Consider the following 27,303-nt stretch of genomic DNA (forward strand, 5'->3'; position numbering starts at 1 on the left):
CAACGCGAGTGTGTGTATGTGTGTCAAACGAGCGAAAACAAAAATAAAACTTAACGCCGCGAGTTTTAGGTCAAAGGCTATAGCGAGAGAGCGAGTTTAACGGCAAGGAATTGACTGCGGAGCCCGCGCGATTAACGACACGCGCTGGCGATCAAAGGCTTTCTTTAGCGATTTAATTCTATCTACGTATACGCTCGAGTTTCTCGATTTCCAATAACCCGCTCGCGCAGAGAAGCTTTCGATCGAAAGTTTCCCCGGAAAATAAAGTATCGCCACTTCACGGAAATTTCGTATGCGCTTTGACTTTCTACCACACGCTCGCTGTACGCAGGCTTCGCGCGTCATTCGGCGGACAAAAGCTCGCTTGATTATTCCCAGAAATTGCGCGGTAGCCACCCCCTGAGTGTGTGCGGAGTGGTTATTTATAATTAAAACGCGAGCGTTTTCTTTGTTCTCGCGGCGCGACACCCGATGGTTATCATGAGGATTCCGCAAACGACGACGGGCAGGGAATCATGGAAATGACGGAGAAACCCGAGCTAGTGGAACAAAGCCGGCCCGAACAAACTAATTTATTAGTTTCTGCTTGCGCAGAGAGAGAGAGAAAGAGAGAGAGAGAGAGAGAGAGAGAGAGAGAGAGAGAGAGAGAGAGAGAGAGAGAACGCAAAATTTGCGGCGCCCAGCATGTTTCTGCGTTTAAGTCAATTCTGCTGCGCCGCAGCGAAACAGGACACGATGAGAGACTCGTCCTCGTCGTTGTCAACGGTGGTGGTCCCTTTCGCGAAACTGTTTGCTCGACGCTCGCGTCGGTCAAAGGTAATCTTGCTGTTTCATCGCGTTCGCTCTTCTCTTCCTCAAAGCTCTCATCACAGTCGAAAAATTCAAAGCTGATGATTTGCAAGATTCATGAGGACAAATAAACGCGCGCATCAAACGGAAAGTTAGAAGACGGGGAAGTTTATTCGCTTCTTATTTTTACTTACAACGCGACGTGCTCATAGGTGTACATATATACCGAGCTTTGATCCCGTGTAAAGTTCTGTAACGATATCGACTTGGAGCTTTGACGCTATAATATATTGGGTATTAATGGAGAACACTCAACAAAATAAACTCGGGTATTAATGGAGAACACTCGACAAAATAAACTCGGGTATTAATGGAGAACACTCGACACACGTCGATTCGCCCGATATTTCGCTTATTATCCGGAGTTTTTCCAATCTCTCCATACGCGAATCTTTTTCATCGGCCCAATGCGTTTAGCCGGATATTTCCGCGGCAAAACAAAGCACATCAAAGAAGCAAATAGAGTGAAAATCCATCGGTCAATCGGTCGCCGTCCGTCTGTATGCTATCCACTCGCGGGCCGGCATTTTTTGCTCCCTCTCAATACAGACACACGAGCAGCTCTTCTGCATCGGTCGAACAGTTAATTACCGTGGCTTTACTCGCGGAATGAAAAATAATGCGAGTTCATAGACCTAACAAAAAACTGCTCTCTATCAGGCGTGTTTATTCACGTTTTGAATATCACGTGTGTTCAACGTTTATTTTTCAAGATGCCAGAGCTTTCCACAATCTTCCCGTGTATACGTATAAGGTACGCGGCGCATCAGCCGTTAGGCTAAGCATGAATTATTAACGTATTAGAGTTCACGAGGAGAAGGACGACGGAGGATGCAAATTGATTTATGATCGCGAGGCCGCGTCGTGCATATCTGATTACGCGCCCCTCGCTAGCTGCGAATTCTTCGAGGCGCGATCCTCTGCGATTGCTATGTGTAAGGAAAAACAATCGATTAATCTCCGCTTCGATTAAGACGGAGTGCGATTTCCTCCTCTCATTAGGAATTCAGCGTTGACGCGGCACCAGATTTTTATCGATGCGATAAAGATGGGACATCTCCGACAATTACACTCGCGAAAACGAGCTTTTTATGCGCGTGAAGGGCTTGATTCTTTGAAATTCATTTTTTGTCCTCCCTCGTGATAGCGGAATAATTTATTTGCAGTATAGCGGCGCTGTAAAATGAATCATGCATCCCATTTGCCGATGAATATGAATGCTCATTTCCAAGCGTGCTACATCAATCAAGATAGAGAGAGGACAAATCAAATAAAAACCGAGGATCGCCCCCGCGTGTCCGGGAATAATTATACGAAGGCGCGCGCGGGCGAGCTTGCAAAAATAACGACGCAGATATGGAAATAACACCGCGTTATCTGCACGCTAAATAAACGCGGGCGTACACTCGCGTGCGGGGGATCGAAGTGGTTTTTAATGCGCAGAAAAATTGTAGAAATACGTATACGCGGGCGAGCAACACGTGTTATCCGCTGTCGGGAATTTCGGAAACGCGCGCGCTCACTGACGGCCCGTCGCATAAATAGATAAACGGCCTGATTTTCGCGAGAAATTCAATGCCGTATAAGCCCCGGCGTACGCACGAGTGACGTTATTATTTTATCGCGAGTCGCGCATCGATTTCACGATATCCGCGAGAGAGGCCTTCAGGGAATGCGATCCGACGAAAATCACGTATTTATACACCCTCGGACGTCTCGCGATAATTTTTCTGGCTTTCGAAAAACACGAAACGAAATGCGCGTGTTTACGTCATCGCGAGAAGGCTCACGTATACACACAGGGTAACGGAAATTCTCGGCTGTATAAGCGCGCAGGAGTCTCCGGAGCAAATTAAGCAGAAACCGCGCGCGTAAACACACGCGGCGTACATTATACATTTCCTCTAGTTAGACGCAAAGTGACTTCATAACCGCCCGCGCCGGATAAGGCGAGGACAAATATAATAGGAAGCGCGAGCGCCTCGGCGTATCAGTCCGTCGCCCGCGTGCACGTGTATTTACGGCTTTATGCAAATTTTAAACACGAGCTTGCAAGCGAGAAATTCCTCTTCTACTGCGATTAAAAGTTCTCGGAGAAGAATAACGAACCTTCAAAATATATACTATTTTCGCGAGGGTAAGTAGTTCGTATACGTTTTCGGGCTGGCAGTGGTATATAAGCCTGACGGGATTCAAGGCGCTCGCATCAGTTATGCTTTAAGCGACGTTTCTGGGTTTAACTATAAAAACGTCCATTATAACCGGCCTCCGCGGGAGAAAGGAAAATACACAGCTATTTCAAAATGCTATTTATACTCTCGCGCGGCATAAACATGCTGCCGTGTGCGGTGTTTACCGCGCGCAATTTCCAGAGAGCTTTTTTCCCGCCAAAGCGTACGCTACAAGCTCGATACCTCATAGAGAGAAGTTAAACCGGACCTTCGCGATCGTTCACGGGATATAAAGGAGTCTTTAAGTAGAAAAATGCGCGTCGGGTCAGACGCGCTCGATTCTCTTATTGTATCAGTCCTTACGTTCTCTCTCTCTCTCTCTCTCTCTCTCTCTCTCTCTCTCTCTCTCTCTCTCTCTCTCTCTGCGCAAAGCCGGCGTAATAGGACTTCGCTTATTATCGTGAGGCGATCCTTAATGTAACGAGTGGCGCATCGTTCCCGCGGGGGGTATTCAATCGAACTGCGCTGCAGCCGATGCTTTATAGTGGAAGACATGAAAGGTTGCAGGCGCGCGACGTAAAACTCCATTAAGCGTCTTTCATTCGCAGTTGTCGTATATAAAACTCGCATTTCCTTGATACGGAGTAAGCTTCTTTTTCTCCACGGCTCCTCGACGTACGTGCGTTTTACACATTTTTTTTTTCACCAAATGATTTTCCATCCGCGCGCGGCTGTTTTATTAAATTTCCAAGTCCGACGCTTTACGATACAAATCCAGGGAATAAAATTTAAATTCGCCCCCGCAGGATGTAAGATGAAGAGCGGCCGTATAAGTAAAAAATAATTTCGAGAGAGAGAGGAGGGGTATATACGAAATTTTATATACCCAGCCCGGCGGGCCCTCGCCGTGTGATACACAGCTGCAGGCTCGTAAACACGCGTTTTTATCTGAGCACTTGAATTTTACTCCCCTGGGAATTCCAGTAGTCCCGGAAGGACGAAATTAAGGACTCTGCGCTGCTGCAGCCCCTAGAAGTTCGCAACGAACGAGCTCGGGAATAAATGCGGCGTAATGCATATATGCACGTATATGAACGCGCTCGGGCGCGTATACACACGCTCACACACAGCGACGTCGTTATTGGACTCTGTTGCAGCGGTACACGTGCGTCGTCCGTTTCTGCATTCGTTCGACCTCCCCCTACTCCGCTCCTCGCTCAGCGCAAGTCGGGGCAAACATTTGCCCCGGCGCGGATCACATTCCGGCAATATTTACTTTTCAGCTCGTACTTGCAAACAACTTACTTTCGAGAAACCCGATTATGTCCCCGTGCAGCTGCGGCGGGGATTCGGCGCCCCCCTTTTCGACCGGGGAACTAGGCAAGCGGGAGAGCGAGCTTGCAGGCCTTTGGAAACTCCGGAATAAGAATTGAAATTTGAGTTTGCGCCGCGCTGCAGAGCTGCCAAGTTCCGGATTTTGCGCGAGCGCGCAAATAGTCCCCGAAGGACTTTCGATCATTCGCTATGTACCCCCCGATGCGTTTGCGTAATCGAGTGCGCGTGGGAATTATTAGCAAAGGGGCTGTGTGTGTGTGTCGTGTTCCGCGTGATTGATTGATGCTCGGCGCGGAGCTTTTTACCACCGGCTGCCTTATGGGAAAAAATTGCTCTCGATCGTCGGGCTGAATTAATTCTCGTTGTAGCTGTTTACTCGATCGATGGCTCGCGAGCTTTGACCGAGCGCTGATGAAATCAATTATTGAGCCGTGACTGATGAAATCAATTATTGAGCTTTGAGATTGCTAGGTTTTATAAAAAGTGCGTTTTCGCGCGAGAGTAAGAGAAAATACAGCGATTCTCGTGAACTACTCTTCTTCGGAAGCTTTATGAATGTTACTAATGTAACATATAACGTAATTATACTCAAAGCAAAGACGAGTAACCAAGAGGTAACCACTTTATTCCGAAATCAAAATGAAGAAGCAATCGATCGCGGACACGCATCCACACACGCAGAGCAACTCGAGGGAAATTGCATAACCGCGCGGATCACTCGATTACGTAACGCACCACTCGGCCGCTTAATCTCATCGTCGAGAGCCCGGCTGCGCACGTGCCTGTGTAGCGACGAGCGTTTCCGAGAATATAATAACGACCCCCTAGGAAGAAAAGCTCGTGCGCGCTCGCGCGGCTGCTGCACGTGTTCGGACACGCGAGTCGTTAAAACGATTCTCTTCTTTCCTTGTGCAGCGCGAAGAGAAAAGAGAGAACGCGATCGTTTTATCGCGAGCGCTGGCGGATAAAACGGAACATTGTTTTCGAAAAGACCCGGCGGAGGCCGTTAAAAGACCCTCATTGAGTGCTGCTTCTGCTACTCGATCAAATTTTCATTCTCTCGGAAGCAGTTGTAAAAAGCCGAGTTTTTCGATTGAATAAGAGTATATAAAGCTTTTCGAGCTTGTAAATCAGTCGGAGAGTATAATTGGCTGTTCAAAGTTTCGCTAGCTATAATATTTCGCGCAGAATTATTTTTCGCCATCGGTTTTTACCTCCTCGATTCGAATCAGTAGGAGCTTTCGCTCGATCGATTTCCCGCCGTGCATTATGCATTCCATTATCCGGGGGCCGGTAAAAAACTTTGTATTTTTCACCTAATTGCGCGCTGCCAACGAAGGAGAGGGATAGAGAGAAAGAGGGAGAAGAAAAACAATGAACGAACGAGCGAGCGCGCACTGCGGCGATAGTGCGGTAAAATTCGAGAGAAAGGCAATAAAGCCGAAATTTAGAGGCCATTACGTGGGAGACGAAGCCTATTTTTATCGCCGTATCTTCTACTTACAAAACGCCAAAGCCTAAGCTGAGGACACGTGGAACTGCAGTATAACGGCCATAACGACAACTTTTACAAGCAAAACTTTCCCGGAGACTTTTCTCTCGATCCTCGCGTCGCGCTACCCTTCTTGCATCTTCCTCCCTTTCACTCCGGACAAATCGCGCACGGGGGAACGCACACCTCTGATAAAAAGAAAATACGAGGAGGGAAAAAAATATCGAATCCGGGGGATTAAAGAGGACAAAAAATAACCGATCCTCCGCGTCCCAGGAGAGAGAAAACAAAAATACATATATCCGGTAGCGCATGTAAGCGGGGGCCCCGAAAAATAGCGAAATCGACAACGTAGTAGTAGTCAGCAGCGGAGAAGCCCCAGAAGACAGGAGCAGCAGGTAAAGCTCGCCGTCAGAATGTGATGAGGTCGATGTATTTATTTGCCGAAGCCTCCGCGGAAAGCCCTCGAGGGCTGCTTTTATTGCGAGTGTCGTATCCCTCGCTTTTCCCACCAGACTCGTCGTCCTTCCCTGCTACACACACACACACACACACCCACACACACACCTAATACGAAAGCTTCGTCCGAGCGTCTCTCGACACCTACAGCATCTAATTATTCCGGGCGAGCTTTTCTTTTCCTTTATTGTGCACACATCGATTTTCGCCGAGTCATCGCAGAGCCTGACGATGATATTTCATATATTTGCTGGCGCGAGTTGCATTAACGAGGAAGAAATAGCGGAAGAGACTCGATACTCCCTCGGATTTTGGATAGTAAGAGGATACGCCTCGTAAAAAGTCTACGCCGGCGGGATATATCCGATTACTTTATCCGGAAAAAGAGAGAGAAAAAGCTGCTGCCGCTGCGGAGCAAATCGCACGGAAAGGTCAGATTGTCGCGATTGTCATATTGTTCGATTCGGTCAAATGAAACGAGCGAGTATAACGGCCGTCTGAGCGCGGAGAAAGAGAAAGAGAGAGAGAGAGAGAGAGAGAGAGAGAGAGAGAGAGAAGATGATATCGATCGGTTGAAAGCTCGGACAACAAGCACTGGCTCCGCCAATCGCATATTCTCCGACGAGCCTTCTCGGGACTGTAGGAGAGAGCTCGAGAGAGTAGAAGACGGTTCAGCGAAGACTTTGTTTTCCGGATTCCACTCTCTCTCTCTCTGTCTCTCTCTCTCTCTCTCTCTGTCTCTCTCTCTCTCTCTCTCTCTCTCTCTCTCTCTCTCTCTCTCTCTTCGTTCGTTCTTGTTAGACATTGGAAAACAATGAGGTCCGGTGCACAAAAAACCCGCGCGCGTTCTCGAGTGTAAGCTAGGATTTCAAGCTCTCTCTCTCTCTCTCTCTCTCTCTTTTCAAACCCTCTTGCATTTCGAATGGCCGGATTTTTAATACGAATTTGCGAGTGTACACTGGGTCAATAGGCATCTTGACCCTGCGCGCGCGGAGAATCGGAGCCCGTTATCCGAGGAGCACAATGCTGGACTAGTAACAAATTAATTCTCCCTTTGTGCGTCGGAACTGAAAAGCTCGGCTCATATTCCGTCGAAATAAAGTAATGCTCTCTCACGCACGAAATCGTCCTTAGCTCATTGAATTTCAAAGCCGCCCCCGCAGAGAGAGGGAGAGAGAGAGAGAGAGAGAGAGAGAGAGAGAGAGAGGGGCACATTACCAAGCATCGTATTGCATTTTTGCTATGAATGCTAATGCCCCGCCGTGGCTAAACAGTAGTAGTATAGCTAGATTTACCGTTATTACAGCCGGTTCGAGCTTTTCTTATATTCCAATTGTCGTTCGGAGCCGCGTACACACGCGAGATCAGCAGATGGAAGCGCAGCGATAAGAAAAATAGAGAAGATGGTCCGGCGCGCGCGCGTGTGTGTGTGTCATTTGTAGGCGGCTCGGCTTTGCCTCGTATTTCGCCTGCCTGCGCCTGGCAAAACAAAGCTTTCCCCACAAGACGAAGAAGAAGAAGAAGAATAAGCTGGGAGACGGGGAAAAAGAAAGCGGCTGAATAAACGCTCCTCGGGGACAGTTCGACGTGTCTCAAGCCCGTATATGCGTATATCTATATACACGTCCACGTGCAAGTTTCGCTCCGGCGGCCTGTCTGTCCCCGGCGAAACTCCACCGCGCGCCATACGTAATCAGCTTTTCCGAATCCCTGGTTTTGCCGTCGCCTTCCTCCTTCTCCTTCTGTTCTTGTATAGTCTACTGTCGGTGTATATAGGTTCGATCGCCCCTTCGTCGGCAGCCGCTAAATCGTTAATTATAGTCGTGAGAGAGGCTGCCACTGCTGCTGCTGCTGTTCTCAGCCTCGGTTGCATTATATAAGGTACATCGCTTGCAAGCGTGTGTGTTTTCGCGACAGGAGACAAAGAGCGACAAGGATTATCGCGGACTATACTGATGACGAGAAGGCTGTATTAATTAAGCTGAAGTTTCTGTCTCTCTCGATAAAGCCATTTTTTTTTTATTAGGATTATGCCTAATTAGTGCTGGAGGAATTCAGGGTATATTTTCATTATAAATTGTAGGATATCTCTCGGTATTGACGATGCGAGGCTTTGGTTATAATAACGATTTAATCTTCCGGATAAACCTCTTGATTATATTATATATATATACGTGTATAGTCCGTCACTGTATCGATAACACAGCGCGATCAGGCAAATCCTGCCAATCGATTGCCCGCCTATAGTACGTATAATCAGATTCCCAGCTTATCCGGGGCCATATTCTCGGCAAAACAAAGTCGATATACCACTTGGGTAATCCATCGAGTCTGTATGATGATGACTCGAGAGCATCGGCCCGTGACGCATATGAATATAGAGTATAGAAAGAGCGAGAGTTAACCCTTTCGGAGCAGCGCTCACTGCACTCGACGTTGCCCTCGCGCAATCATTAGTCTGCGGCTCTGGTTACTGGATAATTCAAGTCCGCCAGTTATCCGAGCCATTAGAGTCCCTCTCCCTCCACGGCTCATCTCCTTGGCCGTCTCAGAGCTTTGCTGATGTCGGTGCTTGAGGAGTCCTCTGTGTGTGCGTGTGTGTGTATATCTTTATGTATATGCGCACACACACACTGCTGCTGCCACTCTAGCGACGACCTCAGAGACGCGAGATTACACCTTGAAGCGAGTGAGAGAGAGGTATAGAGGACGACGATGAGCTTATACCAGATCTGTCGGATGGCATTACCCCGGAATGGAAACGCGAAACTACCGATACGCAGCGCCCGCGCCAGTATCGCTAAAGGGACTACGAGATGCAGATAAGGCAGTTATTAAGTTAATTTCATTCATGCTATCCGCCATTAGAGCTTACGCGCGCGGCTTTTGAGAGATAGGGCGCAAGCCTCGAACTTTTTAACGCGATTCCCTTTGGCCGAATTTTCGTCGAATATATTCAGCTTTGGTTGAGAGTGGGACCTTTCAAAATTTTAAGCTTGTATAAGCGGGGCTGAACATTTTTTGCGAATAAACTTATTTTCGACAGCAGTCGAAATTCGACTGCGAATGATGGATTAAAGGCGAAACAACGAATTATGCAATAGCGCACAATATATCCAGCCGTTGCTCATAATACACGTCGCTGCAGCTCTGGGAAGAGAGTCGAGAAAGAAAAATCTTAATCTCCCGAATGAATATTAATGTCGCGAGCTGCCGTCTGGAAACTCGCGTAGACGCAAAAGCGACATTTGGGCGTTCGCAAGGACGAGGGCAAAACTTGTAATAAAAGTTCCGCGTAATCTCGTCAAAAGTGATAAGCTCTCTCTGTCGGTCAAAACGCGAGCTTTTGTTAACTCGAATCGACAGCCAAGTGACGTCCGGGCCAAAACTTTGCATCGAATCCATCGCCTTTGCAGAAAGAGCTTTTTTGCCTCCGGGCTTCCGCTGTCATCCACTTTTCTGAAATTTTACTCTCCCAAGTATCGGGCCAACTATGTACCCATACTTTCTCGGCGTTGTTGTATAAGGAAATTGTCGTGGCGGTATTGCTTGGAGAAGTTATATTTTCATCCGCTCCGAGAGATAAGAGCATTGGCCTTCGTTGATTTTTATACTTGTCGAAAATAACGCACCTTTTTGTGCTTTTGCAGGTGGAAGAAATTGCTTTTGTTCAGGTTACGATGTCAGACGTTATTAAGCCGAGGACGCCGGGAAGCGTAACCAAGCAACTGCATCACAGCCCTTATACGCTCGCAATTATCGAAAAACTTGACGCTATTAGTTCACATCAAAGAAACTATTTTGAGTTTCTCGAGATTTTTAAGAAAAAAAAATCGTTTTTCAATATAGTCGCCTAACAAAAGAAAAGTCCGGTTTATCATAAAAGGCATAAGAAACCAGGTCGCAACGAATGGAACACCGTAAAAAACTCTTTCCCATAATCGACAAGCCCTTGCTTGGTCCTCTCTGCATCAAACGCAAGCCAGCCTAATAAAAGCCCATTGTCTCGAGCAGAAGCCCCCGTAATTAGTACATATCCGTAATACCTCAGCTGCGCGCGAGCGCGAATGAATAGCCCACTGGCGGCGCGTTTCACTGGAAGCGGCTGGAGGAGGTGGGCAAGTCCTGTCCCCCTAGCTCTTCGCTGCGCAACGACAAAAAGGCCAGTAGGAGCCGCGCGTCCATTGAATTTATTGTGTACCAGTGGCTGCTTTTTTGCTCGACTGATACAATGCCCTCGCCCGCGCATACGCTAAGTTTGAATTTAAAGCCGACATTTATATTCCGCCGAGGTGTATAGGATTCTCTCTCTCTCTCTATCTCTCTCTCTCTCTCTCTCTCTCTCTCTCTCTGCGTTAATACAGAAAAGAGAGAGAGACTCGCTTTAATTTACGATATATATATATATATATATATATATATATATATATATATATATATATATATATATGTGTGTGTGTGTGTGTATATATGCGATCCCTCTCGGCGGTGGTGCAGTGTCGTTGCAATTAAATGAAATTCTAGAAATATCGTACTTTGCGAATATAATATCGGTGCAGCTCGAGCGAGCTGATATTCGATATTATATCAAGAGGATTTTTCGTTAACAAGCCGCGACTGATGAATACGCTCGTGATCGCGGGGCGATTTTAATTTTCGTCGTTATATATGCGATCGGTTTTTTCGAATAATTCACTTGGCTTCTGCGCACTTCAATCGTTATAAATTGATTTACTCCGTATAATAAGCTTGTTTAACCGGCGATCCGAGCAGCCAAAGCAGCGTACGGCATATATAACTGTCGCGTATGTAATTTGATTAAAATTGACAAAGCCGTTCGCGACTGCATTGTTCGAAAAATCTTTTTTCACTCACACGCCGTCGTTTCTACGCAGACCATTGTCTCCTTTCTCGCAAAAGTACAGCAGCGGGCCGGGCGTAGATTTATTCGCGTGTTCGGGACAAGAGGAGGTTGTCCTATCTCTCGCTCTGCCTCGGAGAGTCCGTACCATTTTGGAAACTCAATTTTCTCGGCTCTTTGTCCTTTTTACTGCGCAGCGCGAGCCATTCGATTGGTTTCGAACGCTGCACAATGCGCCCTAGTAAATTGACTCCGTGACGTGTCCGCAGGCCGCGAATAAAGAGTGAGAGAGAGAGAGAGAGAGAGAGAGAGAGAGACTACTACGACTCGCTGGATGTCTGTCTGTCTGGTTTACCCTTCCGGCGTCGAGCCTACTTCCGCAGACCGCCGCCGCCGTTGCTGTTAACAAACCCGATATGTGCGGCTCGCTTTGTGTGTGTGTGTGTATGTTGTGTGTACGTGCAGTCCCTCGAGAAATTCGGCGTTTACACAGATTCGAGGCTCCTCTTCCTCTCCGTACTCGAAAAAAAAGAAACGAAAAAAAAACGAACGAAAGCGCCGCAATCTTTAGTATTCGCGTGCGCGCATCGATTTCTCCTTTTGATCCCGCGGAATGCCCACGGGACGCCGTGTCTGTGTATGTGTATGTGCGTCTGTGTGTATCGGATGGCAGCGACGACGACGACAGTAGAGAGAAGGAGAACTGCTTTAAAATTCCGCCGTGTTATTGGATTCTGTTTGGGGCCGCTCGCCAACAAATTCGTTCCCTCTGCAGCCTCTCTTTCTCGCCTCTTTCGCCCTCTCTCCCTCCATCTCTCCCTCTCTCCCTCTCCCTCTCTCTCTCTCTCTCTCTCTCCCTCTCTCTCTCTCTGTAGGGGCAAAGCAGCACCATATTTTGGCTGCAGGGAAATCGCCCCGGTATTTTGTATGCATGTGCCGCGACACTTGTGTGCGTGTGTATGTGCGTGGGAGGGAAGGAAGCCTCTTTCTCTCGATGCTCTCTTTGCGCTGCATTCAAATTGCGCTTTTCGCCTGCGGGAGATACCGCGTTTGATTTCCTCCCCCCACTATCGTATACGAATGATCGGTAATACGAGAGTAGCGCACACGTTTCAAAGGGGGACGCGGATCGCTAAATTGCACGCCTATTCAGGATGAATTATTTAGCGGGGAATACTGCGCTGCTATGCGGATTTTTATATTTTTTCTTTCTCTTTTTCACGTGTGTGTGGCGTTTGCAGAATCTCTTTGTCAGGTGTAGTGTGCTGGACTTTCGAGTCTTATTGTGACTCGACTCGTTCTACTGGCAGAAATCGATTCCGTTTAAAATTCTACGTATAGCTCGCATTCAAATTCACGCACATAATTCCGCTGATAAGAAGCGACCCAGCGATAAGTCCAGAGGGCCATAACAACGTGACTGCGCGCCCTATAATTCCCGCAGCTCCGCAGCTAAAAATGCGATGCACGAAGAAAGTGTAACCTTCGTCTTTATAGACACTGCGCGGGCAGCTCGTATATAGACCCTCGCGCAAGGGCTTCCAACTTCAGCAAGTTTCGATAATCGTACGGCCGGCGCAAAAAAGCCATAATACACTGCGGCGTATCGAGCGAAACTCGCGCGATCCGTTTTTCTCGCACACACACACACACACACACATATATATATATATATATATATATATATATATATATACCTGCACACGCGCCCACTCTCGGAATATATAGAGAGGGAGAAACGCGAGAGGAAAAAATTTTCCCGATAGACATTCCATCTTCGCCGAGCAGCCTTTTCGCTGATATCTCGTACAATGCTACGAAATTGTGGAAAAGTCGGACGGCGGGTATCAAAAAATATACGAGAGGCCAGCAGCGCGCGGTTCGCCAGCCGTATCAAGATCTCGCGACGTGAGCGGATTTTTAATGCAGCTTTTGATCGCTGCTATATATACCTACCCCCTCCGACGGTGGATTCTGTATACATATACTATAGAGGGTGTGTACATATTATATATGTAATTCGAGACAACCCTGCAAACATAGCGCCGGACGAATTAATTAAAGCTCGTCTCGCTCTCTGTCTCTCGTTCGTTTCGTAATATTTCATCGGGTCGAGAGACAGGTGAAACCAGGTGTTTCGGAGGGTCGTCAGGAGAATATAAGCCGCTGCGATTTTCACCGGCAAATAACAGACTCGCGAGCGCGTGTAATTGGTCGAAATTTTCGAGCGCTTAATCCGACTACTGCAGCTGCGCAATTATTCGCTGAAAACAAAGAGAGAGAGAGAGAGAGAGAGAGAGAGAGAGAGAGAGAGAGAGAGAGAGAGAGAGATCGAAAATACAGGATACAGCTGATAATGTCGCTGCGTCTGTCGAAGGCAATGCTTATACTGCATAGGTGCAGAGTAATGGATGCTGTCGTAGCGACGATCAGTTTTCCTCATTTGGACGACGCTCAATCACACGACGCTCGCGGAAAAACGTATGCCGAAATAACCTTTCGTTCACCCCCAATATCGGCCTCTTATTATATCTTCCATTTTTTCTTTATCGCAACTTTATTTACTCTCCGATGTCACCGTGCGAGCGCCATTATTTCTCGTCTCCACTTTTACTCGGCTTTTTTATCGGAAGATAAATGCTCGGCCGTCGTTCGATATCGCGAAGAAAGTTCCGAACGACCAGCGCGCTATAGGTTATATGGAAAAGTTTTGTTATTAAAAATTTTTACCCGTCATCCCTTATTTTTACATCGTATTTAAAATCCCGCTGACACTTTACGCGCGCGAAATCTCTCGAAACGTCCTCAAGCGTCACACACGCGCGACTATAATATACACGAGCGCATCTTTCATCGCAGCAACGGAAAAAGCTTCCCGCGCGATAAATTCAAGCTCGTTCTGAATCTAAGCTCGCGAATGTGCAAGGCCAGCGCGCGCGTCGCGTCGGTGGAAAAAAAAGCTTTTATCTCGAGCTTGCAAAAAAAGAGAGAGTATAGGGGTTTCCTCCGCGCGCTGGCAGGTATAGTGTGTGTGTGGGGTATAAAAAAATTTTTTGCGATGATTCGCATAATAATTCAATGGTGGAAAACGGGTTAGCCTCGAGGCTCTAACGCTGGCGTTGATTAACGGTCAGTCGCATCGTCGCGCGCGCGAGCAAGTCGGAAGCCAAGCCGCGCCGGCGTTCCGGATAACCAGACGCGCTTTCCGGTGCAGCCTGGCGCAAGAGAACACACACACGCAGAGGAGAGAAAGAGAGCATCGCCCTACGGGATTGAATAACGCGCTATATAGCCGCACGGCGGTCCCGGACACACTAGAGAAATGGAGAACCTCCTCTCTCTCTCGCTCTCCCTGTTCGCTAGATGTATATATGTATATGCGATATCGTGGACTACTGCATTTTTTCCCCTCGTGTATTTGCGACTTTTTGTATGCGCAGACGTAGTGCTATATCGGTGATGAATACGCGTATAGGAAGGAGACGCTAATTAGCAGATCAACCCTTTGCGAGCTCGCGGGCTTTTTAATTCGACGACGCGCAATCGGCCGATACGATGATGGGATACTCTCAATGCCCGGCTGCCATTACGCTTCGCTGCGGATATTAAGGAACGTGAAAGCACCGGGTAAATGTTTTCTCTATACGTGCCTCGCGCTTTTTGCCGATGATTTCAAAGGTGAATGGGAGCATATAGTTGACGGTATGAAGTTCTCAAAGGGCGGGACAATTTTCTAATTGATATCGAGGCTTTCTCAATGACGCATGTATTTGATATTGACTTTCTTTAGAATAAGTATAACGTGTGTTTTTTGATTCCGCTAATTTCCAGCCGTAAAACTCTCGACCACGAATAAAAAGCTCGAGGATCACGGATCACCGCGCGTATAAAACCGATTGTTTTTATCGGTTCTCTCGCTCGAGAACACGACGTGTCGATAAGCCGCGCGCGCAGGCATCGCTGCGTCGCCGCGCGGAAAAAGCTATACACAGATATAGAGCTTGCGCCGCGCGCGTTTATACGACACAACAAGAGTTACAGAAACTATTTTTCCGCGCTTGCAAGCTCTCGAAACGGCTAACGGCTATGGGCGCCGCAAAATTTCGCGGCGCCTTTACGGTAATTGTTATTGCCCGGGCATTAGAAAGTTTGAATTTTCCACGACTCTCCTATAGCTTCTTCTATCCCCTGTGTACTTAACGCCCTCCGCGGTTTTGCCGGTTTTTCATCGCGTCGATACTTTGCAGATACGCGCGTGTATGGATTTTCCCTGAAGCTCGAGACGTTTCTCTCTACGTATAAGTGTGCCTAGGTTATACCTATACGCATTTGCATAGACACTCGTGTTATTTCCCGGCGCAGCTGTCGTCCCCGTCCGATCCTTATTCCTCGCGCACTGACGAGGGCCGTTACAGCGTTTTCTCTCTCTTGTGCCAGACTTGAAAACGCGCAATTTTTCCCAAAGGCGCAGGATATAACGGCCTAGAAATATCTGGAAGACTGAGCTCGTCGCTCCTCTAATTTGTCTCTCGCTGTCTTCGAGAATTTTCCACTTTTTCCTCGCCCAGCTGCAGCTTTTTCGCGGCTCACAAAGACGAGTACGCGCGAACGAAGGCGGTAAAGAAACTGCGAGACGGAAGAGACGGGCGAATCGATATGGAATGATGAATATTTCAGTTTTCTCTCGTCTCGTTTAATAAACGTGTGCTTTTGGAAAGGTTCAAGGAAATTAATCATTGGCGTTTATCGATGAAAATTTCAATCCGTTTTGTATTCAAAGTGCTGGTTATGATGTTATATTGTTTCATTCAGAGAAATTACAACGGCAATGCATTATATTACGACATGGAACTTCGCTCGAAATTAATAATAATTTTCAACCAGAAGTCTACCCGATAATCAGGAATTCGATAAATCCGATTATTTTATAAAATCGAAATAAAATTCGTCTCGAGCGGATCGCGTTACGAAAGTTAATCTATAACTATAGCGATACGATCGACAGTTATTTAATTGAAGAATAACGAAAGAAGCTCGCGGACGACTGCACAATGACGAGAAATAGAAGAAGGCGCGCACACGAGTGAAATACCAAAGAGATAAAAATAAAAATAATTCCTCCTCCTCTCGTTTCATCCATCGTCGGGACGACGAAAAGTATAGCACGGGGCACGACTCGAAAATCCAAGTCCGTACGAACGAATTCCTTAAATTTACGACTCTCCCAACGAGGTGTACGCTATATAGAGTTCGCTGTATCGTATATCCCTCTATATCCCAGCAGCATTGAATTTATATCCCTCACGGGCAGCTCTCTCTCTCTCTCTCTCTCTCTCTCTCTCTCTCTCTCTCTCTCTCTCTCTCGCAGTAAACGTTCCCATAGGTCTCGAGTTGTGTAACGATTGTTTTCAAAAATGCAAATCCGAACGCGAACGTATAATTCGAGAAAGCTATAACTCTCCGGACGGTTAAAAGCCATTCGCGTACAGCAGCAACTATGAAGAACAAGAAGTAACGCTTAAAATTTTACGAGGATTCGCTTGAAGACGCGGCGGCATTTAAACTCGTCGGTTCGCGCGCAGGACAAACAGAAATTTCGTCCGCGCGCCTTAATAGCGGTTACAGCGGCGCGAAGGGTAACGGATACACCGAGCTGCAACGGGGCTAATTTCAGGCCGCCCTGTGTTCTCCGACAGAGGGATACAACCAGCGCATATAGCGGCGGGCGGTGGTATAGTAGGTAATCGTATAATCGTTATGCAAATGAAATTATTTCGCGGCGCTCGCGAGAAAGGAGCTTGCGCGCAGCCGGCAATTACGAGGGATATTAGGTGAAAGATTACAGATGACCGCTCTTTTCGTAATTATACTAATTTCTCGCTCGGGGCCGCAAGCATCAGACACACAAACAAAACCGCGAGACGCCCGCCGGCTGTGATGTTTGCTGCTCGGCCGAGCGTATACGTATACCGTATATGTGGGTGTATCGCCCCACGCAAAGAGTCCGACTAGTGCTTTTTATCGCGGGCGTTACATCCTCGAGATTCGCCGCGGACTCATCAATTCTCTGCGCGGCATGTATGACTGGCGGAAGCAAACATCTTTTTTCGCTTCGCTCGAAGCCAGTTTTTCTCGTTTATTCGCTCTCGGCGTCTCGGCGCGAGCTGTGCGTATAATATAATGATGCGGCGAAACGTCGAGGAGGGAAAAAAAAGAGGACGCGTATATACCGGTGTAGGAGGAAGTGAAAAGAGGAGCGCACGACATTGTTATCCAAGCTCCGCTTCTTCTTCTTCTTCCTCCTCTCTCGCATTGTTTGTTACGCTACGATGACGCTAAAATAAGGCAGCTTGCTCTCTTGCCTTTATTTCCCGGCGTGTTGTTTTTTCTCTCTAGCTCTGAAAGTATACGCAAATTTGCGTTTTGTACGTAGCAGTATACACGTCTGAGGGGATGTTTCCGCGTATCGAGTGGATCGTTATACGGGCAATGAGTGCGAAACTTGTGCTTTTTTATAAAGCTCGCAGACAGAAGTATATAGTATACGAGAGTCATTATCAGTTCGGAAAACTACGAGTGCGCGATGATCGCGACGGAGCTTTAAGCGAGATATAGGACGTTCGAAGATCCCGGATATAATGGCTGAGTGTATAGAAGACGGAAGAGCTGCACTTAAAAGTTGGCACGTCGATACCGTCTATGCACATCGGATGCGGGAGTAGATGGAAACAAAATTATACGTATTTGTACGCGTACAACGATCAAGTCGTGAAAAAATGCACCGCAAACGAGCTTATACACAAAGTCAATTAGAGACTTTGATTGAACTCGCAAAGAGTGCAAGCAACAAAGAAGAAGCGGTATATAAGCTAATATAACACTGACGGAGTTAGTCGGGGCAAAAAAAAGAACTCACGGCGCCTTTCAACGCTTGAATGCGGAGCGTCGCGGTGGGGTAATGACGACAGAGAAAGAAAGCAAGAGCCGGGGGGAAAACAGAAGAGGAGAGACGCCACCGTCGCCACTTGGCAGCTATTGTCCTTATCTGGAGAGTCTCAAAAGTACGAGGAAGAAATGAAAAGCACGAGAAGCAACGGAAATAGATGGTTTAACAGATAAGTGCGAGAGAGCAGCGAAACTGTCGCCCGCGGAAGATGAAAAGAGAGAGGGATGGATATTATACACGAAAATCTGTTCACAAAGTGCAACTCGCAATCAGCTTGCAGCACTCTTTCGACCGATCTAATTATCCGAAGCTAATTGCACGGGGACAAGCTGCGACTTCAAACGTCCGTAATCGGCCTCTCTGTTTCTGGCAAATTACCAGAGACTGACGCGTAAAAATTGTAGAAATAACCTTATGCCGCGTACAGGCATTCTTTTTCGACGCTATACTAACAGATTCAGCTTCGAAGAATAAGGTCTTTGTATGTCAGAGCGTCTCTCAAATACGTGGAGACAATTCGTTCTCGAGTGCGCCCCGGGGAGTGTCAAGCTTTCTTGCCGCTCGCGTGTGTATAAGAAGATGCGCGCGCGCGCGGACGATCAAGCTTGCGAAAAAGGAAGGCGAAATTCTCCCGCACGCGACAAATTGAAAGCTCGTGCAAGCTCGATTCTCCGGAAAAAGAACGCATATTATACACTTCTGGGAATAGAATGTATATAGAACGGAGCTATACTGCTCGTTAATCATCGAGTAAACCTCGTATACGTAATTCTTTCCGATACAGCGAGAGAGCTTTATGAGAGACGGGCAATTAATCGTGCGCTTGCGTGTATCGTGAATGAAAACGCAATTTCACGGGAAATAGGTAGGTATTAGCGAGAGAGTGAGCGCGGGCTGGTCGCGGCAAAGGAAAATGTATACATACATATTGTATAGCCAAGTCTATGCAGGGCCTCGGCGGCGACGGCAGCGACATCGTAATCCGGAATCTAAGGTAAAGCCGCTTAGAGCGTTTTAATGAACATTCTGAACAAAAGGATGATATCGCAGACCTGCTGCTACTGTTGCTGTTGTGCTGCTGCTGCCGGACAGCAGCCAGAAGCATTCGTACTTTGCGACAATGGGAAAGTGGAGCGGAGAGATGATATCGTCTTCGGAGACTATATCCGCGAGTAAATTTCCATGGGTACGCCTCTGGAAAATCCACATCTTCCTTTATTAATTTAATCGGAGATAAGAGCCTTGCCTCGCTAATTAAAATTGCTCTTCTTCTTCTTGCCCCCACCTCTTTCTCTTCGTTTTTTCTCGGCTTGTGTGTAAACGCATAGTTGATGATTAATTTATTAAGCGTAATTATAATTTATTAATTAAGAGCTGTGTAAGCCGGCAGAAAGAGAGAAAGAGAGGGGACGCTTTTGTAATTAATATTAACACGCTCGGAAGCTCAGTTTTAGAAACAAGCTATACTCTACGTACACTTTTCTCTCTTTCTAGCTGGCGATATAAAGCAAAGATCTTTCTCCTCGGGCATAAATTAGCTTCAGCATTACTCAGGAAATGAGAAAACTTCTCTTTCCCGGCGCGCGAGAGGGAAATTCTCATTTTTCACAGTATGCTTCAAACTTCTCGCCTACAAGACACGTTGTATATATATATATACAATATAAGGCGATGTAAAATCCGAGTATAAGTAGGAGAGTCTCGAGACACAAAACTAATTGGTGAACTCGCGAACAATATCGACTCTCCAGCCGCGTGCTTGATGCGCGGGATTTTCGCGGGATGTATTTTGTATCAGCGAGCGCACTGCAGAGCGCGGCTTCTTTGATAAACAAGCTGCCGCTGCTGCTTTCTTTCTCAAGCTCTCCTATTCGTAATTTCGCGCCAAGAATATTCATGAGCTTGCAGGCATGTTTCGTCGAAAGAGGAGTAGGAGGGGCTGAGCGAATAAAGAAGGAAGGAAGGAAGGAAGGTGTTGCAGTCGATAGTTGCTGTAGCGCGCTGAGGGCAAACTGAAGGGGTCAGAGAGTTCGCCGCTTTACGAAGCGGCAAATATATGCAGATGAGAAAGGAAGGCGCTTGATGCGCGGCTGCAGCGCCGAGGCAACATCCACGCTTCAATTAGTCCAAGTGCATGCCGCTGTATATACCTATCCTCTCCTCTGTATGTGTGTGTGTGTGTGGGTCGACCAACAACTGGTTGCTTTGCTTATATCACCGGGCTACGTATCTCGATGCTGTGCCTGAGACGCTTTATGTCAGAGCTGCTACTTTTATAGTTATTGCCGTTCTCTCTCAAATCAACGTATCGAATTATTCGTTAAAATCTGTGGAATCGCTTCTGTGTTTGCAGGACGGCCGATGCTCCATCCGCTGACGCAAAGCATGACGACGAACGAAGGCGAAACACTGGATGTCACGGTGGAGTTCTGCGCCGAGCCGAATTACACGAAGGTCGTGTGGATGTCCGAAGAGAGAGTTTACCTGCCGGGCGGCGAACTTCGAGATGGCGTCCGAGCCCTTCCCATAGAGGTGAGTTATTCCTTACCGGCTCATTAATTCAATTAGTCCCGTACCCTCCCCAATAGCTCATAATTATCGGGCGTTCTCGGTACCTTGGCACTCATCGATCTACCCCACATAGGCTTGAAGAAGACGGAAAAACATGAAAAAATAGGTAGGGCAGAACTTCGGGCAGTTTCTGTTAAGGGGCGAAACATCGGCTCGAACCGGAGGCTCCAATTCGCGTGTTTCTTGGGGTACACTCATCGGGCGATCCCGGTACCTTGGCACGTTTTCTCGTTAACCTAGCCTACATAGGCTCGAAGAGGACGGAAAAGTACAATCTAATCATCGACCATCTTCACCGCTGCGCTCTAAATTCATCGAAAAATTTCCCCCGAAAGTCATCGCGATTCAATTCCCAAGCCGCGCGCTAGCGAGTATTCCCGTCGCTGACAAGAAAAAAAAGAATCGCCGCTGCGGGGTAAAATAGAATGAAATCGATCCGATTGCTCACGCTGCACTGCTACAGGAACAGCCAAGCAATATTTTATCTTCGCACAACGAGTTACAGTTTCCCGCTCCATTGAACTCATCCGAACGTCTTTTCCATTCGCGCTTTCTTGCGCGCGCGACATTTCTCTCTGTATACGCTTCAGCCCTGCCTGTATAGCTATATACACACGTACGTACGTGTTCTTGCGCCGAGCATTCACGATTCAGCGCGCTCGACATTCCCCGCGTACTGTTTTGCCTTATTCCCTCTTTATACCGCGAGGCCTTTCTCTCGCTCTCATCTCTTTGCGCGATATATATTATTCAAGGGAATATCGGAGAATAAAAGCGACGCCGGCGAGTGGTTCGCTTATTCGCGCGCTGAGCAAACTCGGCAGAGGTGGCACACGTTATGTATACATGGTCGGGCTGTGAGGGAGGGCGAAGCGACTTGTGTATGCGAGAGATTCGCGAGAACTTAATTGCCCGCGAGTTTGCTTCTGCCGCTGCGCCGCTCTGTGTGTCGCGGTGGTACATTGTCGGTTGTCTGGTGTTGCATAACGGAGAGACGAATTTCGAGCTTCGCCGGCGCGTGAATGCCGGTTTAATTTATGCGTTACACGACGCCCTGCGCGTTGATCTCATTATCAAGTTCAGCCATCTAGATTTTCCATCGCTGCGCACTCTGTTTCTTATAGATTTGGATTTTCATCGCGATAAAGTGAGCTCGCCGGGCTGCCGATGAATCGATGTGAAATAGCGCAACATACATTCGATTGTAATAATTAGCAAGTCAATACCTGAGTTTACTAGGAAATCAGTATCGCGCATTAAATATCTCGTATAAATTCGTGCCGCAACGATTTTAATAATATCTCGGCTCATCGGTCCAGAATCAACTTAACTAGAATATTATTATAATAGCCGTGTCCGTCCTTCGCAAAAGCTTCGAACCAACGCACATCGCAGCGACGGCAATTAATTATCATGCAAACCTCGCCATCCCTCATAACTACGCAGGAATAACATTAGCGCGCGCAAGTCCGCGGTCATACACTTACAGTAGACACGGCAGCAGCGCTGCACAGTTTGCGTTGTTGTTTCTTACCGGTCAGTTTACCCAGAGCCGCGCGCGCGCACTGAGAGATTGTCGTCCCTCAGTCCCTTGTATACATTCTGTTTGCTCTTCCTTAGCCCGCAAGCTCATTGTCGAGCTGGTCCCCCGCGAGCGAAGTCCAAATAAATCCATCGTCCTTGTACCACTAAACATAGCCGCTACAGTAAAATGCATCGTTCGTTTCTTTTTCTCTGTTTCCAGGACGGCGGCACAAAGGCCTGCTACCGTAGCGTGCTCCGCTTCGAGCGAGTGCAACGATCTCACGCCGGCGAATGGATGCTGCTGGTGCGCTCGCCCGAGGGCCTGGCCGACGCCTCGGTCTCCCTCAACGTCACTCTTGCCGCTGGCTACAGCCACGCCCACGTGGCGTCGCCGAGTCTCCTGAGGATCCTGTCGGTCCTGCTACTGCTGCTGATCAAGACAAGGCCTTGAAGCCCGAGGAGAGCGGCGTCGGATCTTCTACTTCTCTCGCCTCGCGGGGCTGATGATAAATCCGGAGACTTTTTACAGTCGGCGATACTGCGGACTGCATTATCGCTCGCGCGTCGAAACGGCTTTATTGTGCTCTCGTGAATGTATACCACCCACGCTCTGATTACCGCGAACGGCCGCCCGGCGCGGATTTATTCCGAATAATCAACAAGGCGCGCCGCGTTATGCTTTAGAGTGTGCGGCTACGCACTGGAACGACGTCGAATTGGTAATTTAATTTCCGATCGCGCGAGTTTCAGTCTAAATTTTCGAGCGCGTCGGCTCTTCAATTTCTATTTCGATAAATAGTCGACGAGCGACGAATTGATACGCGATTATATTCCGCGGGAAAATTAATTTACCCCCAAAAATTGCGCGCGTGTGTGTGTATACAATCTGGCGAGATATTATTTTTCTTCGTGGAATCACTTACCCGAAGCGAAAATTCATTAAGCATCGCGAGGATTATCCGCGCGCTCGTAAAAAGCTCAAGCTCTCGGTCTTATACGGCTGAGCCGCGAGGAAAAGAATGGACAGGGGAAAAAAGAGGAACGAGATTTTTTTTATACATCATAAGAGAGAGAAAGAAAAAGAAAAGCCAGAAAAGGAGCAGAAGAAGGAGCGAAATCACGGGAAGACTTCGAATCTCCCTATTAAGCTCCCGCCCATATCGGGATATCACGTACGCGCGGCGAGCGGAAAGCTCTTCGCTTCGCTTCGAAGGCGAGATTAAATTTTCTGAAGCGCGAACGCGAGCGAATGCGCCATACCGAGAACGAATTTCAACGAGAGAGACAGGTCGACGGATACGACACGCGTCCGCGAAGCTATATATATATATATATATATATATATATATATATATATATATATACACACATATTATACATAGATACATATATTCGCGAGCGATAAAGCAGGTCACACAGGACGCGATGATATAATTAAGAAAAGGCGCAGCACCGCTCGTCGGGACGACGGAGCTTTCGCGCGGCCTGAATTTTAACGAAGTATTAAAATGGGTATGTATAGGGGGAGAGAAATAAAACAATTGTAAAACGCCACGATTCTCGCGGGGAAAAATCGATCAATGCGTGTACATGTTTTTCGTTTGGTCGAGTTGTGCGATGCTTGTTTGAAAATCGTGTATTACGAAGCTTTCGAACGGATACGTATTGTTTGATGAAAATCGCGCAACGCTATTCCTTCCCCCGAGAACGTGCAAATTTAACGATATAAGAGATTACACTTAACGAACGGAAAATACTCGAAAATACTCACGCACAGACGGACGTGTGCCAGAAGAGAGGTGGATTTAAATCGTACAATGTAAATAATTGTATAGGACGAAGTGAGCGAGTGAATTTGTACGTAGAAAGAGAGAGAGAGAGAGAGAGAGAGAGAGAGAGAGAGAGAGAGAGAGAGGCCAAAGCAGAATTTTTATCTCGACGACGTCGCGTGTATCGTTAGCGATTATTTTGATTGTCGATTTTCGTTGTACACCGCAGCGAAGCGAAGATTATACCTACTCGTGTGATTGCGCGTATGTGTAACGGAAAGCTATGAGACTCGAAGAGTTGAGGAGCGGATTATCCGAAGATTTGTTGTATATGATTCTATATCTCGTATCGCGAGTATATTATATCGAGTAAGTAGAATTTGTAACGTGTACATAGTCACTGTATATCGGCGGCATCGTCGGCCGCGCGCGACGTATTATTATACATATAAATACATATAAATATGAGTATATTATATATATTATAAATATTATACATACGGTAACACTGTTAGAGATAAACATTTACCATTTGTTGATATATTTTTATAAAGTTTTATTTGCCGTCGCAATTCACACTCGTCGTGTGCCCACACGGGCGGCTGTTTTCTGCGTCGGTGACTTTCCTTTCAACGTATATATATATATATATGTGTATATATATATATATATATATATATATATATATATATATATGTGATAAAAAACGCATGGCACACTATGCAATTGTGTATAGGCGATTTCGAGCGAAGGTCAAGGTAAAGTATATAGACGGACGTATACGCGTCACACGATCGCTTTTGCCCGGAAATTTCAATAGCTCTCTCTCGTACGGTATATGGACAACATTGTGTGTCCGGTATATGCGTCCGACGTCGCGCGCGTGTGTTCTCTAGATCATTTAATTATAACTTCATCCGCGAGCAAAAGCCCCAAGTTCTCTTTGGGGCGACGCAGCGGAAATTGTTACTCTCTCTGATACGATGGCTATAGGTTATATACACTTGAGAAAATTGTACACCACAGCAGCGCGCATTAACTTTTGTACAGAGAACTGCAGCTCACGCGTTATTATATACATATGCCATATTATAATCGCGTTGTATGCAAAGCGACGTAGAAAATTATCATTACATTGAATGAGATGTATTATTGTGTACGCACAGAACGAGTAGAGAGGGAGAGCGAGCGGGCGTTCATTTCGCGGAAATGAATATCGAAAAACACTGCCGATGAGAGAGAGAGAGAGAGAGAGAGAGAGAGAGAGAGAGAGAAATATATAAAGTAAGTCGCATTATCGGATTCCAGACGCTTGATAATTTAGCTGCCCGTACACTCGGCGGGGGCTGCAATATTCGCGCGCTTTTATTATTTTCAAGCTGCGGATGAATTAACGTTTGCATTGAAATTGAAATTTATTGGAAAATAATTTATTTCAACCGCGAGCGCGCAAGCGGCCTCCTTTTAAATGCAAATGGACCTGTCCCGCGCACTCTCTCTCTCTCTCTCTCTCTCTTTCTCTCCAATATTCAAAACAACAGCGCGCGAAAATCGGATTATCAGTGAATTCCGCGGTAAATTTTCGCCCGCGTACTCTCTCCCTCGCTCGCACTCTATAACGCAATTCGATTCGTGTTCTGGCCAAGCGCGCAAAGAGCACGGACAATTTGACTTTCGCGTAGAGATATGCGTGTACGGAGGTATTATCTATGCATAAGAGGATTAAGAGAGATAGGGGGAGAACGTAGAGAAGAGAGGGCTTCTGTATATGCATGTTTGTGACTTATAGAAGACTTGCGGAATAAAGTGAAGTGTGTATTGGTAACACGTTGCGAGACGTCGTCGCGAGATGTACTAGAAAACCCCCCACGATTCATTCTCTGCCCGAGATGACCTTGATTCTCTTTGGATTTCGCTGCGGTCATCTCGGGCAGAAACGATTCGAGACGGACACGGACACTCCTGAACTTGCTGATTACACTATCCTCTACTACTTTGTCATTAAGATAATTCTTCTTCATATAAATATATAGTGTAAAGGTTGTAACGAGAGAGAGAGAGAGAGAGAGAGAGAGAGAGAGAGAGAGAGAGAGAGAGAGAGAGAGAGAGAGACAGGGTGTGTCGTGTTCGCGAGTGTTTGAGTCCAAAAACAATGTATAACCGTCCCTTATCCTTTCAATACGCGCGCATGCACGTCAAAGGTCTAAGATTGTTATTGTTTTTTCTTTTTTATCGTAATTGTATAGTTACCTAGGCGAACGATATTATTTACGTATTAAGTAAACGTCGGCAGAAATTACGTAGTATGAGAAAAAGCGAAGAAAAAAATATCGACCTATCGAGTGATTAAAGAAACGATTATTAAAGAATAATAATACCATGAAAACGATCTATCTTTGGTTTTTTATTCGAACGAATTGTCTTCGAGGTAAGTACATGTTATTTCCTTATGCTCCTGTACTTTTTATAAATGTTTCCGATAACGAGTAGTTTTGAACGTAGAGCCTAAAAACCGATATCCATAGTTACTTTGTCTTCGTGTTTCATGGTCAGTTGATTCGAAGTCAATGTGTACATATAAGAAGCGAGTCGAGAAATAACGTATAATTTATTCTGTAAAACAATAATCACAAATACACGTCACCCGCGATTCTGAGTTACGATGATAAGAATCCATTATAAGCGATGACTGCGAAACAATTATATTGCCAAAGTATTTATAAAGACTATAGAGATATAGATGTCCAGAATGAAGTTACTTATTGAAAATAAAATCCGTTAAAGAATCCAAAACGAGCTGTATACCTTTTATTACTATCCGTCAAAGAATATACTCAGCAATAAAGATTCACTACACGCATCTGTACCTATATACATCGTACAAGTCTAAATATTGAGCATCAAAGCCTCGCGAGTTGTAAAACAGGAAAATCATGGGCTGTAGGACAGCGAGAGGAATGACAGTAAAAAAGGAGGAAAGGGGATTGTCTGACTAACGGTGGCGGCGCCGCAAAACGTGACCGAGGCTCGGCAGGGCGTTAAATGAAGTCCGAGGAAAATCAAAGAAAAGCCGTAAAGTTCTCGCTGGCCTTCGCGGCAGCAGCGGCAGCGGCAGTAACAGTAGCAGAAAAGCAAAGCTAGAGAAAGAGGAGAAATCGAGCTTAGCTGTACGAAACTTACGATGAGACTCGGGGGCGCGTGCTTGCGCAATTCTCGGCGGGCGCCTATAACTTCTAACGAAACAAACTTCATGTAGCCCCTCTGTGTCGGTGTGTATACGTGCACGTGTACGTGTGTGTGGGAGTGTAAGTCGACGGTTACGAGAG

General features: G+C 46.7%; 1 protein-coding gene across 8 annotated transcripts in view; it reads left to right on the forward strand.

Moving 5' to 3' along the window:
• The window catches only part of LOC100119171 (hemicentin-2), a 151,903-nt gene extending 125,133 nt beyond the window's left edge, over positions 1–26,770 (forward strand). For 6 of the 8 annotated variants that reach the window (XM_016984388.2, XM_016984387.2, XM_001602945.5 and 3 more), the window contains exons 10-11: positions 20,467–20,645; positions 22,429–24,518. In XM_016984388.2, the coding sequence (XP_016839877.1) occupies positions 20,467–20,645; positions 22,429–22,659 (410 nt within the window). In that variant the 3' untranslated portion in view covers positions 22,660–24,518. Of the gene's footprint in view, positions 1–20,466; positions 20,646–22,428 lie in introns of all 8 variants that reach the window. The other 2 variants (XM_031926556.2, XM_031926557.2) reach the window with 1 other exon arrangement.
• The last annotated feature ends 533 nt before the right edge of the window (positions 26,771–27,303 follow it).

The sequence above is a fragment of the Nasonia vitripennis genome, chromosome 3 (genome assembly GCF_009193385.2).
Source record: "Nasonia vitripennis strain AsymCx chromosome 3, Nvit_psr_1.1, whole genome shotgun sequence".
Classification (NCBI taxonomy): Eukaryota; Metazoa; Arthropoda; class Insecta; order Hymenoptera; family Pteromalidae; genus Nasonia; species Nasonia vitripennis.